General features: G+C 43.0%; 1 protein-coding gene across 1 annotated transcript in view; it reads right to left on the bottom strand.

The window, feature by feature from the left end:
* The window catches only part of LOC307135135 (NLR family CARD domain-containing protein 3-like), a gene marked incomplete at its 3' end in the record, with an annotated part of 30,110 nt that extends 18,464 nt beyond the window's left edge, over positions 1 to 11,646 (bottom strand). The window contains exons 1-3 of the mRNA XM_079831331.1: positions 9,812 to 11,646; positions 6,814 to 6,987; positions 6,535 to 6,708 (exon numbers count right to left, since the gene is read on the bottom strand). Coding sequence (XP_079687457.1) covers positions 6,535 to 6,708; positions 6,814 to 6,987; positions 9,812 to 11,613 — 2,150 coding nt within the window. The 5' untranslated portion in view covers positions 11,614 to 11,646. The remainder of the gene's footprint in view (positions 1 to 6,534; positions 6,709 to 6,813; positions 6,988 to 9,811) is intronic.
* Between the last annotated feature and the right edge of the window lie 2,558 nt (positions 11,647 to 14,204).

Here is a 14,204-nt window from a genome sequence, read left to right as displayed (position 1 = left end):
AAGCTTTCGGACCTCAGAGCAACTCTTCGTCTGTTACGGAGGCCAGCAGAAGGGAAAGGCTGTCTCCAAGCAGAGGTTAGCCCACTGGATAGTGGATGCTATCGTCTTGGCTTACCAGTCCCAAGACGTGCCTTGCCCGTTCGGGTTGCGAGCACACTCTACAAGGAGTGTTGCTTCCTCCTGGGCGCTGGCTCAAGGCTCCTCGCTGACAGATATATGTAGAGCTGCGGGCTGGGCGACACCTAACACGTTCGCTAGATTCTATAGCCTCCGTGTAGAGCCGGTATCTTCCCGCATCCTCGCCCCCAGGGGCCAGTAGCGCTAAGTGCCCGTTCTAAGTGTCGGCTTGCAACGCCACTCCCGCCCTCTGGGCCGGATATGTGCGTCTATTTTCTCCAGTTGTGTTCCCCGGAAACGGCTAACCCTGTCGAGCTCCTCCATCACCCCTGCGGTGCCAGACGTTGCGGCCGTCAGGCGCCAGGCCTGCACCCGTATGCTCGAGTAACTTGTGTGTAGGCTGGGTTCCGTATGTAGCGGTCCCCTAACGGCTACCCCATATGTGTATTCTTCCACGGTACCTGCTACCCTACTTGGCTAGCCCCGTGTCTTTCCCTTGGCAGAGCCCACTCTGTCATCTCTGGGCGTGTTCTTTCCCCCCTGGAACCAGGCTGGAACCACCCCAGAGACTGCCATATGTTGCACTACCCTGCTAGGTTAGTCCTTATGTGTATTCCGCCACCAAGCCTTCCTCTGGAGGACGTGGCTCCGCAGCGTACCATCTTCCGAGACGGGCACGCTTCCCAGCGTTATCCAACAGTCACACTGGGTGGGTCTTGCAGAAACAGCAGTGACTGACCTCCCTGCTTGGAGCCCTGACTTCCGTACCATCTAAGACGGTCCAGTGCGCTTAAGCAGGACGCTGGAAGGGCCAGCGCCCTGGCGTTTTGGTAGAGATCCCAATTCGTCGGTCAGTTCCGACGTACGTCGAACGTGACCGACTGAAAGGGAACGTCTCGGTTACGTATGTAACCCTCGTTCCCTGAAGGAGGGAACGGAGACGTACGTCCCGTCGCCAGGTGCTGTGCTTCCGCTAGGAGGCCGAGTCATGAGTTCGGCTCCTCAGCAGAAAAGGCAATGTTCATTCATTCCACTTCCTTATTTATACCCGCGCTGCGGGGCGGTGCGTGGAATGCGTGAATCGCATGCCAATCTTCATTGGCTCGTTTTAAAACACTCGAAGTAGATTGGTCTCTGAAATCAGATCCCAATTCGTTGGTCAGTTCCGACGTACGTCTCCGTTCCCTCCTTCAGGGAACGAGGGTTACATACGTAACCGAGACGATTCTCAAAGACTATTTTTGTCAAGTTTTTTTTTTGTTTTACGACCACTTCAACTTTTCAAAACCTGTCCCCAATTTTTTGGGGTGTTCATATATCAAGTACCAATAAAGTCACCAAGTTTCTGACCATTCCAATGAAGCACCCCAATTTTTTGGGGTGTTCATATACCAAGTACCAATAAAGTCACCAAGTTTCTGACCATTCCAATGAAGCTACCATTCCAATGAAGCTCTCTTCTTCCTGCTTCGCTACTGTTCGGACGCTCTTGCCTACTGCTCCGCACTTTGCTCTATCGCTTCTATATTTTACAACTTCAGCAAATCAGCACAGTGCTCAAACAAAGAAGCTTGACTCTAAAGATAAAATTAGAAACTCTGGTGACTGAATTCCTAAACAAAAAGCGGAATATTTCAACCGACCAGCCTCCCACTGCCTTCAGCTTACATTCCGGAGAAGGGAAAACACAGCTGCCTACATTCAAAAGGATAAGAAAATGCCTCTTCTAGAATCTACTTGCTGCACAAACTGCCACAGACTTTTACAAAGGATTGCAGTTCTTGAAACAAAGTTATTTGCGGAACCATCCAACCAGACGAATCACACAGCAGAGCTTCATCATGATCGCCCTCTGCACACTGCCGGTGAGTCCCATAAATGTAGTGCTACTCAACATGTAGAGAAACAAGTAACTGATCAACACACTAATCGATGGAACAAACAGGGAGCAAGACCAAAAGGCACTCGAGACATCAGATTGTCACGAGCATCACATATTGCCGCAGTAGCATGCTCGACCCCAGACTCAAGGATTGCAAACACTAGTTTTCTACCACCAAATATACATCTTGAAAACAGATTTGAAGTGCTAATGAATGTGGGTGAGGAATCCCCAAACGTGATAAATGTGACCGAACACAGATTGAATCAGCCCGCAGCTAACACTAATGCTAACAGGCGCTCAAGGTCGAGCTGACAGCGGCCCTCAGCTCAGAGCGCAGCCGAGCCCAGGACTCTGATAGTGGGCGACTCAACAATCAGAAACATTAGCAGCAGGGATAATACCACATGCTGCCTTCCACAAGCAACAGTTTCTGATGTAAACAGGGAACTTAAGAACATTCTGATGAAACATAAGACTGCAAATTGACTTATCATTCATGTGGGAAAGAACGATATTCAGAGAGAGGAGTCAGAACTCCTAAAGAGGGATTTCAATGAACTTTTTGAAACACTTAGAAAACTGAAAGTTCAGCCGTTCATCAGTGGACCACTTCCAGCAAAAGGAACAAATAGGTTCTCACGGCTACTTGGGCTTAATACATAGCTGCAAAAAACCTGCAACATGAAGGGAGTGAACTTTATCGACAATTTTAATCTCTTCTGGAGTCAGAGACAACTGTTTACATCAAATGGCCTCCACCCAAACTAACTCGGTGCAAGAGTGCTAAAGGACAATATTTATTTTTCCCTTCATCATCCTTCAGCTGTGTGTGCTAACCCACTCAACCTGGATGGCACACACACACACCAGTACAGTGCGATCACAGGACTTCATTTCAGCATCTGAATGGACATGCGGTTGATACACCCCACAAGGACAATGATAACACCACGCAGCCACAACAACCACTTCTCATGGACACACTCCCAGCAGAGCCCCGCACTCAGAGCTCACCACAGACACACTGTGACGGTAACATCTCAGCCCATACTGTGGAGTCTGTGGAGGCACTGGTAAAAATGGGGACCTTCAGGGGTGAGATTGGTGAACTTTTACAACTTATATGTGATATAAGCAATAAGCTGGAAGAAATGTCACTACTTGAACAGGACATTAATATATTGCAGCTTCCGGTAACACCAGAGAAACAGCCCCCCTCACCAAACATGTTATCCCGCTCTACAGCATCCCCGCTTCTAAGCTTCACAGAGAAAATGGATTTTGTTTATACTGGAAACAGACAATCACACTCGATCACTGCGAGCCCCCAGATATCAACCAAAGAGCGTCGAGCCCCACAACCACCAAAGACTGTGGGTCCAGCTCGTCCTGCCCCTCCTCCTGTGAGATTTATTCGGTCACAACGCCATGGCACACACCCTCCTCCATCTGCACCAAAAACCACTGATACCAGCTCTCAGTGACGTGTTCCGGGTCCACGCAACGTCAACAGCAATCTTATCAAATGTTTACAAAACATGCGTGAATCCAGTGTGCCTGCTTCTTTCTCTATTTCTGTTCTGATACGTGATAGAAAGTCCAAGGCTTTCTCAGGCCGTATAGCAAACCCATCTTATCTGCTGCCTGTTACTTATCAAAGTAAGATTACTGTGGGGGAAAAAATTAAAAATTAATACTGTTAAGTTAGCACTTTTAAACATCCGTTCACTTAAAAACAAATCATTTCTAGTCAACGACTTAATATCCACAAACAACCTAGATTTTTTGCTTCTAAATGAAACGTGGCTAAAAGACAGCTGCAGTGCAACAGTCCTCAATGAAACAGCCCCTCCTAACTTTACTTTTATGAGTGTCTGCAGACCAGTCAGAAGGGGGGGGGGGGGTCGCTGCTCTATTTAAAGATGTTTATCAATGTAAGCAAGTATCATTCGGTGATTATTTGTCTCTAGAATATCTGGGCATTGTGCTAAAAGGTGCACCACGCATCCTGCTTATCATTATTTATAGGCCTCCAAAATATTCTCCGGCCTTTATTGATGACTTTACAGAGCAGTTATCAGCAATCTCATCTGAGTATGACTGTTTTGCTATTGCTGGAGATTTTAACATTCACATTGACAATGCTGAATCCAGTACAACAAAAGATCTCATGACTGTTCTTAACACTTTTGATTTGACACAACATGTACACGGACCCACACATGATCGTGGACACACTCTAGATTTACTTATCAGTAAGGGGCTAAACATTTCATCGATAGTTATTAAGGATGTGGCACTGTCTGATCATTTCTGTATTTTCTTTGATATAACAATCTCTCCTGCCATTGAAACTAGATCTGTCTCTGTCAAAAAGAGATGCTTAAATGAGAACACTAGTGTGCTGTTTATGAAGGCTATATCTCTAACACCAAGCATATCTGCAGACTCTGTTGATTTTCTCTTTGACTCTTTTAACTCAAAAGTTAAGAGTGTAATTGATGATATTGCTCCTGTAAAAGTCAGAAAAAAGAGTGGCAAACAAAAAGCACCTTGGAGAAACTCAACAGCAGTGCAATTAATGAAAAGACAATGCAGGAAATCTGAACGCTTGTGGCGAAAGACAAAACTTGTTGTCCATTACAACATTTATAAAAACAGTCTCCGTGCTTTCAATGTGGAACTAGGCAAAGCTAGACAGACCTTCATTTCAAATATTATAAATAGAAACATAAACAACACACGCACTCTTTTTGCTACTGTAGAGAGACTAACAAACCCCCCGAGTCACATTCCCAGTGAAATTCTCTCAGACAGCAAATGTAGTGAGTTTGCTTCCTTCTTCTCCGAGAAAATCATTAATATCAGAAATGCGATCAGCACATCCTTGAGTTGCTCTGAGGTGAGTCAGATCAGACTACAACCTCAGAAAATTATTATGACTGATTTTGAAGCAATTGATGGTAAAATTTTAGAAGAAACGGTACAGCACCTTAAAACATCAACCTGCGCTCTTGACACACTCCCCACTTCTTTTTTCAAAAGTGTGTTTAACTGTTTAGAAGCAGATCTCCTAGAAGTGGTAAACTCCTCACTTCTTTCTGGGACTTTTCCAAACTCCCTTAAAACTGTTCACTTTGAATTGCCACTGTGTATGAAATGTGCTATACAAATAAACTTGCCTTGCCTTGCCTTACGAATTTTTAATTTTTTTTTATAAAACGCTTCGGGTCATTTTTGACCCAAAGTACCACAGAGGGTTGAATAAAAAGTTGTTACAATTTTGAAGCCTAATAAATGTTAAAATTGATAGCTTTCAATCACAGTGTATTGTTGAATGGCTTTAATGTTTAAAAGTGAAACAAAAAGTCAATTTTCACCGAGACATCAGTTGCAGTACTAGTATCAGTGATAATGGCCTTCATTCATAAAAAGATGCCATTAAACAAGTATTTAAATATACTGCCTTTATGTTGTTTCTACATTAATTCAGAGATTAATTGTGAAACTATTACATTATAAAATATATTAAAAATCTTTACCCCAGTTTCACAGACAAGGCTTAATTTAGTCCCAAGCTAAAATGCATGTTTGAGCTGTTTTAACTGAAAGCATATCTTAAAATATGTCAGTGCCATTGTTTTGTCTCAAGACGCACATCAGTAATATTTTTATCTAAGGCATGTTTATAAAAGCTACTTGTCCTACATGCCCTAATTGAACTAATGCCTAATCCTGATTTAATCTAAACCCTGTCTGTGAAACCAGGCCTCAATGTTTTTAATTTTGATTAACAACTGAAAAATTTGTGATTGATTAATCAGTTTTTTTATTGATTGCCAGCGTTAATTTATATATTTAGAGTTTATAACTGAGTGGAATATGGAACTGAGTTTTGCAACAAATAACACAACCTTTAACACAGTGTTTTGATTTATTATTATTTATATAAATCATTTTATTAAATGATCTATACATGATATGCTCCATCTTCTTATTCTACTTTAATTTATTGATTAAATTAAAACAAAATGGTCATACAAGATGCACACTTCTAATAAGGTTAGAAACGCTGTAAAGGTATAAATGCCTCTGGAAATCTATTTAAGGGGTCAAATATTGTCACTTAATGGAAAAGATTATTTCTGTCACTGCTGCTATAGACCAACACACAGAATATGAAGAACATGACAATCTTTGAGAGTCAGCTCTCCATGACAGTTCTAAACCAGACAAGATACCAGACCAAAAAACACACACTCAGTAAAATATCATACAATTATAGTTCATCAACAAAATCCCAGAAAATATTGAGGTATTATTTTTTTCAATATTGCACACCCCCAGTGTATGTGTGCTTCATAGGTGTGTGAATCTGCACTGGTCTCATGGCTCAATTCAATTATGATTATCATGTCAAAAAGAATGACTGAAAGAGAGCAGAAAACACATCAACAGTCAGATCATCTATAAACAGACACCAACATTATGACGGGCAGACTGTAAATTATATTTTATATGTTCTTAAATACCTCAGTATCTGCAGATGACAGTTTGGACTCTTCAGCCCATCAGAGAGCAGCTTCACGCCTGAATCCTGCAGGTCATTGTTAGTCAGGTCCAGCTCTCTCAGGGCACAGTTTGAGGATTGAAGAGCTGATGACAAACTCTCACAAAATTGATCAGTGAGATTACAGCCAGCAAGACTGAAAGAGAGCAGAACACACACATCAACAGTCAGATCATCTACAAACAGACACCAACATTATGACCGGCTGACTATAAATTATATTTTATATGTTCTTAAATACCTCAGTATCTGCAGCTGACAGTTTGGACTCTTCAACCCATCAGAGAGCAGCTTCGCTCCTGAATTCTGCAGGTCATTGTTATTCAGGTCCAGCTCTCTCAGGACACAGTTTGAGGATTGAAGAGCTGATGACAAACTCTCACAACACTGATCAGTGAGATTACAGCCAGCAAGACTAGAAAAGATTAAATAATATAACATTAAAACAATAATGAAATAACAATAAAGGAATATAAAGGAAGTTGCCAGTTGTCTGTACTCAGGAACCTGGAACAAAATATTTTAAAGGTCCCTTTCTTCGTGATCCCATTGTTCAAACTTTAGTTAGTGTGTAATGTTGCTGTTAGAGCATAAATAATACCTGTAAAATTATAAAGCTCAAAGTTCAATGCCAAGCGAGATATTTTATTTAACAGAAGATCCCTTTCAAAGCCTACAGCAAACGGCCGGCTTGGACTACATCCCTCTACTTCCTTCTATAATTACGTCAGTAGAACAGTTCGTTGACTAACCTCCGCCCACAAGAATACGCGAAAAGGGGGTGTGGTCTTGTTGCTCTCCCACGTGGAGAAGAGAAAGTGTTGCGTGGAGAAGAGGAAATGTCGCGTTTGAGTGCGTTTGTCGCCATGTCGTCGAGACACTGTTATTTTCATCCCGGATTCAAATCACCTTTGTTTGGCTTTCCCAGGGACACTGTAGAGATCATTGAGCGCATAGCCGCATACATCTCCCCGTTAAGAGGCGTGACCTTTCCGTGCAACGACAGCGCATGCTGCTGTCGAATCACAACACAGAAACAAGGCAACGTGCGCTAAGCTGCGGTCAAATCACAACACGGGAACCGCTGGCACAATCAGAACTCGTTACGTATTTCTGAAGGAGGGACTTCATAGAACAAGGAACTCATCAGGCTGTTTTTAGGACCGTGAGAACAGCGGTACACAGATCAGTAAATTGTGTGAAAAATACTGTGTTTTTTTTACACGCGAAACATGAACACATGTTATATTGCACACTGTAAACACAATCAAAGCTTCAAAAAAACACGAAGAACCGGACCTTTAACATTCTAGCCTGGATGAAAGATGAATGATGAACTGAGCATGGAAATTCAATCATTTTATCATTCATGTTCATTAAAGTTGCAGTAAGTGATTTTTGAGAAACACTGTTGAAAGTGGATCGGACCAAGCACCACAACACACTTGTAGCCAATCATCAGCAGGGGGCATGTCCACTCATGATGGTGGAGGAGAAACAGTGAGCCAATCAGCAGTAGGGGGCATGTCCACTCATGATGGTGGAAGAGAGACAGTGAGCCAATCAGCAGTAGGGGGCATGTCCACTCATTATGGGGGAGGAGAGAGAGTGAGCAAGAGGAAGAATTAAAGAAAGACTGTAAAAAGAGAGATGGATGAGAGACATTGCAAAAGAAAAAAGGTCAGAGGAATATCACCGGAAAAACAAGGGTTATGATCAGAAAAGAGCTTTATGGGGTGCATAATTATGCATAAAAAGGTTTTATGCAAGGTTTTTCCCCCCAAAAAATAAAATAATTTAAAATGAAGGCCTCAAAAAACACAATAGATATGTGTCCACAAGACTTTTGACCAATGGCTGTTATTGCCTAGAGTTTTTGCTTCAAACTGATGTGAGAATCATTGAGCCTACTCATTCACATAAAACAATTGTGACGAGTCTCTCTGGGCATATCAGCGTCGCCCTGGCAACCAACGCACGGCACCTGCACGACCTCATCACGGGCTGATCGGTCACAGCTGCACCCGATCAGCGAGAGGGTGTAAAAGCCGCTGCCGCTCTCACTTGAGCAGACACCCGTCTCATGCTGAACGTGCTGGAACTAATCCTTTCTCTCTTACCTCACAGAAGGCAGCGAGTGACCGACAGCCCGACTGAGCACGTTTGGACACCCACCTTCACGAGCACGAGAACTTCACAGGAACACCAGCCACGACGACAGCACGCACCTTTGTCTCACCGTTTTGCACCGATTCCCCAAAGTACACAATAAATCCACCCTCCGGGGTTCACTTTGCACGAGCAACCTTGTTGTGTGATTTCTCACCCGTGACACAATATATTCATTTACAATTTGTAAGAGTTTTTATACACCAAGCCTGTATGCGAGGAGGTGTGATAGCTAATGAATAATGCTGGAATCTCACCTGAGATGACAAAAGAACATAATAGCCCACATAATGAGCTGCATAATGAATGAGCTTCTGACTGAGAGAGCAAAAAGATGCTCTTCTTATTTAGTTGAAATTGTCCTTATCTAGTAAATGCATTTTGATTTAAGAATGTTTAAATATGTAGACTAGAAACAAGACAAAAATGACTAAGAAGAGCATTTTTACAAAACATTTTTTGTACTATTTTTTGTTTTTGAAAGTAGTCTCATGCTAGAAATTAAATATAGATTATCTTTGTTAAATCTGTATTTTGTTGTTTTAATAACATTAATGACACAGACATCAGCAGGAATATTAGGCTGCTGAGTGTGTGTGTGTGTGTGTGTGAGTGAGTGTGTGTGTGTGTGTGTGTGCGTGAGTGTTGTGTGTGTGTGTGTGTGTGTGTTTGTGTGTGAGTGCGAGTGTGTGTGTTGCATGTGAGGGTTGTGTGTGTGAGTGTGAGAGAGAGAGTGTGCAACCAGCGTCAACCAACCCCGTGATGTCACAGGTTATAGTTCTGCAAGATGGCGGCGCCTTTGCTACAAAAGCTCTAACAAAACATCTTTTTTTCTTTTAAATGGTGCCATTTATCGTGTTTGTCTATAAGTTTTGATTAGAGTGTAAATCCATTTCCTAAATAATGTTAACTTGACTGACTGCTTCATTTCCACATTAAAATAATGAGAAGGCACGTCATGAGCCCTTTAAGACTCTGAGCTTGATATTCAGGAGAAAACCTCTCATTTAGCAAATGGTGCTGATTAATTATTAAACATGATTCTTCATTAGTGAATAATTCACACTCACAGAGCTTTTGTGCAGTTGCTCACAGCTGGTATCAGTCTTCTTCTGCCCTCATCTGATGTGTTGTATTTCCTGAGGTTCAGCTCATCCAGCGGCTCCTCTGAGATCTGAAGCATGTAGGCGATTGTTGAGCAGTGAGACGGAGTGAGTTCCTTCACTGAGTGTTTGTCTGATTTCACAAACTCCTGAATCTCTCTGGACAGAGTCTGATCTTTCACTTCCAGCAGACAGAGGAACAGATTGATGGACTGATCAGCTGAGAGTCCACGTCCATCTTTGATCTTGTGTTGAATGTACTTTGTGATTATCCTGATGTCCTCTGAGCTTTTCTCTGTGTGTGTCAGTAGATCCTGTAAGAGTCTCTGATTGGACTCCAGAGAGACGCCCAGCAGGAACCGCAGGAACAGATCCAGCCGTCCATTCTTCCTCCTGAGGGCTTTATCTACTGCTGATATTAGTAGATCACACAGAGAGTCTTCATCAGACCAGTAAGATCTGAATCTATGCAGTGGTTCCTTGTTCTTGATCACATGAGAGTAAAACTCATAGAAAGCAGCGAGAAACTCCTGGACGCTCAGATGAATGAAGCTGTAGACTTTCCTCTGATGAATCACAGATTCCTCCTTAAAGATCTCAGTGCAGATCCCAGAATGCACTGCGGCGTCAGTGACGTCTATGCCGCTCTCTCTCAGGTCCTCCTCATAGAACATCACATTGCCCTTCATCAGCTGTTTGAAAGCCACTTCAGCAAGTTTCACAATCACTTCTCTGTTGGACGGCAGGAGTTTCTCTGGATCTCTCTCTTCATACTTCTGATTCCTCATGTTGATCTGAATCAGCAGGAAGTGGATGTACATTTCAGTCAGAGTTTGAGGGATTTCTGCACTCAGATCTTCTTCCAGGAGCTTCTGAAGCACAGTGGATGAGATCCAGCAGAAGACGGGTATGTGGCACATGATGTGGAGGCTTCTTGCTGTTCTGATGTGTGAGATGATTCTGCTGGCTTGATGCTCGTCCCTGATTCTCTTCCTGAAATATTCCTCCTTCTGAGGCTCATTGAATCCCTGAATCTCTGTCAGACGGTTGATGTATTTGGAGGGGATCTGATTGGCTGCTGCTGGTCTGGAGGTGATCCAGATGAGAGCCGAGGGAAGCATCTCTCCTTTCATGAGCTTTGACATCAACACATCCACTGATGAAGTCTCAGTCACACCAGAAACTTCCTGAGCGTCTGAAAACCTCAGTGTGATTCTGCTTTCATCCAGACCATCAAAGATGAACACAACTTTACACTCCTCATAAATCCTTGAGTCCAGATCTTGAAGTTCAGGATGAAAGTCCAGCAGAAGTCTGTGAAGACTGTACTGATGATCTCGGATCAAGTTCAGCTCTCGAAATGGAAGCACAAACATGAAATCTACATCCTGATTGGCTCTTCCCTCGGCCCAGTCCAGAATGAACTTCTGCACAGAGACGGTTTTTCCGATTCCAGCGATGCCTTTAGTAAGAACAGTCTTGATCTGCTCTTTCTCCTCACGTCCTGGTTCAGGTGAGGCTGTAAAGATGTCATTGCAGTAGATTGGAGTGTCTTGTGAGTGTTGTGTTCTGGCTGTTTTCTCCATCTGTAAAACCTCATGTTCTTCATTCACTCCTCCTCTCTCTCCCTCTATGATGTAGAGCTGTGTGTAGATCCTGTTCAGGAGGGCTTCATTCTCCTGGAGTTTCATTCCCTCAAATAATCTCTCATACTTGTTCTTCATGCTGGTTTTGTGTCGGTCTTTGACTCTCTGGAGCTCATCATTCATTGGTTGAGGAGAATCTCCAGTCGGATCATCTCTATCCACTCTGATCAAACAACAACAAAGAACAGGTTAATAATATGTAAAATAAAGGATTTAAATATATAAATAAAATGTAAACTTAAATTATACAGTAAATCAAAACAGATCAATCTTGTATTTTCTGTGTAATTAATGCATTCAAGTCAGCTTCAGTTGAACACTTTTCACAATGCACATTGATCCAGAGCAGCTTCACAGAAAACATTGCATCAGCATTTTTACATTTCCTTTTGTGAAGAAAGAAAGGTCATCCGGCATTACAACAACAGTGAGAATAACAGGAGTTAATCAGTTTATATCACTGACTACAAGTTTACACTCACACAGGGTCAGAGGTCACGGCTTCACTGAATCCAGGAGGTTTACTCATGGATCCGTCACTCTTCAGAGACACACAGCTGGGGTCAGAGGTCACGGCTTCACTGAATCCAGGAGGATTACCCATGGATCCGTCACTCCTCACAGACACACAGCTGGGGTCAGAGGTCACGGCTTCACTGAATCCAGGAGGATTACCCACGGATCCTTCACTCCTCACAGACACACAGCTGGGGTCAGAGGTCACGGCTTCACTGAACTCAGGAGGTTGACTCATGGATTGGTCACTCCTCACAGACACACAGCTGGGGTCAGAGGTCACGGCTTCACTGAATACAGGAGGTTGACCCATGGATTGGTCACTCCTCACAGACACACAGCCGGGGTCAGAGGTCACGGCTTCACTGAATACAGGAGGTTGACCCATGGATTGGTCACTCCTCACAGACACACAGCTGGGGTCAGAGGTCACGGCTTCACTGAATACAGGAGGTTGACCCATGGATTGGTCACTCCTCACAGACACACAGCTGGGGTCAGAGGTCACGGCTTCACTGAATACAGGAGGTTGACCCATGGATTGGTCACTCCTCACAGACACACAGCTGGGGTCAGAGGTCACTGCTTCACTGAATTGAGGAGGTTGACCCATGGATCGGTCACTCCTCACAGACACACAGCTGGGGTCAGAGGTCACTGCTTCACTGAATTGAGGAGGTTGACCCATGGATCGGTCACTCCTCACAGACACACAGCTGGGGTCAGAGGTCACTGCTTCACTGAATTGAGGAGGTTGACCCATGGATCGGTCACTCCTCACAGACACACAGCTGGGTTCTGCAGATGAAGATCTCTCACTGCTCCCTCTGTTCCCCATAATGACAAACTGTCTTCAGACCTGCATATGGACACACATAGGACAAATCATACATTATTGAATATTTGACAATAATATCCATTATACTTTTAAAAATTCAGAGAATGAGTGAGATGATAATAAATAATTCCCTCTACACTTCAACCTCAGTCTGAATGTTTTAGGCAAACAATGTGTGTGATGTGTCAGGAAAACATGGATCCTGTTCTCCAAACACACACACACACACACACATCTCTCGCAAAATCAACACTTCATTCAAAACTATTTTAACTTTTCTAAAACTGGAGCTTTTGTGTAGTAACTCTACACACAAACATCAAATGATTGGCCATACACACACACACCAAACTACACACAGATGTGACAAATGTAGTGAACTATAATACATGACAATAATAATGTTTAATGTCTCTGAGAGAGTCTCTTGTGCTCATGAATCTGATCATAACTCCAGTAAACAGTGAAATATTCCTCCAGTGTAGATCAGCTGGTCACACACACATACACACACACACACACATTCCAGTGTACACTAAATTTTTCAACTAAACATCAAAATAAATCTAATTATTAAACTAAATTAACCATATAAACCAAATTACTGATCTAATTACTGGTCTAAAGCCCACACTGTCACCGTATGATAATTGAAATGAAATGATGTTTTATAAACAAAGTTCGGGAGGAGCACGTTCTGATAATTGACACAGGTGGAGAGCAATCAGCTAATCATCAATAAGAGGTATATATACACGCAGCAGTCTTACCTCTGTTCATTGACAGTTTGCCAGCACGGGCGGCATTTCCGGCAGTTCTGCCTGCCCACCCACGCTGTCTACACAGCTCGAAGCAACTCTACAATACTAAAAATTTTTCCTTACAAATTTATAAGCTATCTAAAAACCCCTTTCGGCCGCTTCCATCAGCCTTCACGAGCCAACCGAGAGAGCAGTGCTCGGACAGTGTAAAGGAGTGCACACCGCACAGACTTGCAACAGAGAGAACTACAACAGTTCCTGTCTTAAGATAAAGTATTACAACTCTTTTACTTTTCTTTTCTTGCGATCTTTCCGCCTCTGTGTACTACAGTACAGACAGATACTTTTCACACAGGAGTAGTGCGTTCATCATGTACGCGCATGCGGTCGCCGTGGTGATGAACGATCAATATACTTGCTGCTGGTAAAGCGAGTGAACGTATCGTGAGGCTAAATCACTAAAATGCTGGCAATGCAACAGTGCATATTATACCGTTCTGCGTTCTACAGGCTTGAACAATGATTCAGAATGCTTCAGTTCAGAGCATTTCACAATCAATGAATAGCATACATTTATGCAAAGCGAATTTGTATCAACA

The sequence above is a fragment of the Gobio gobio genome (assembly GCF_949357685.1).
Source record: "Gobio gobio genome assembly, chromosome: 12".
In the NCBI taxonomy this organism is placed as follows: Eukaryota; Metazoa; Chordata; class Actinopteri; order Cypriniformes; family Gobionidae; genus Gobio; species Gobio gobio.
Note: the sequence above shows the minus strand (reverse complement) of the source record. Positions and strands in the feature narration are given on the sequence as shown.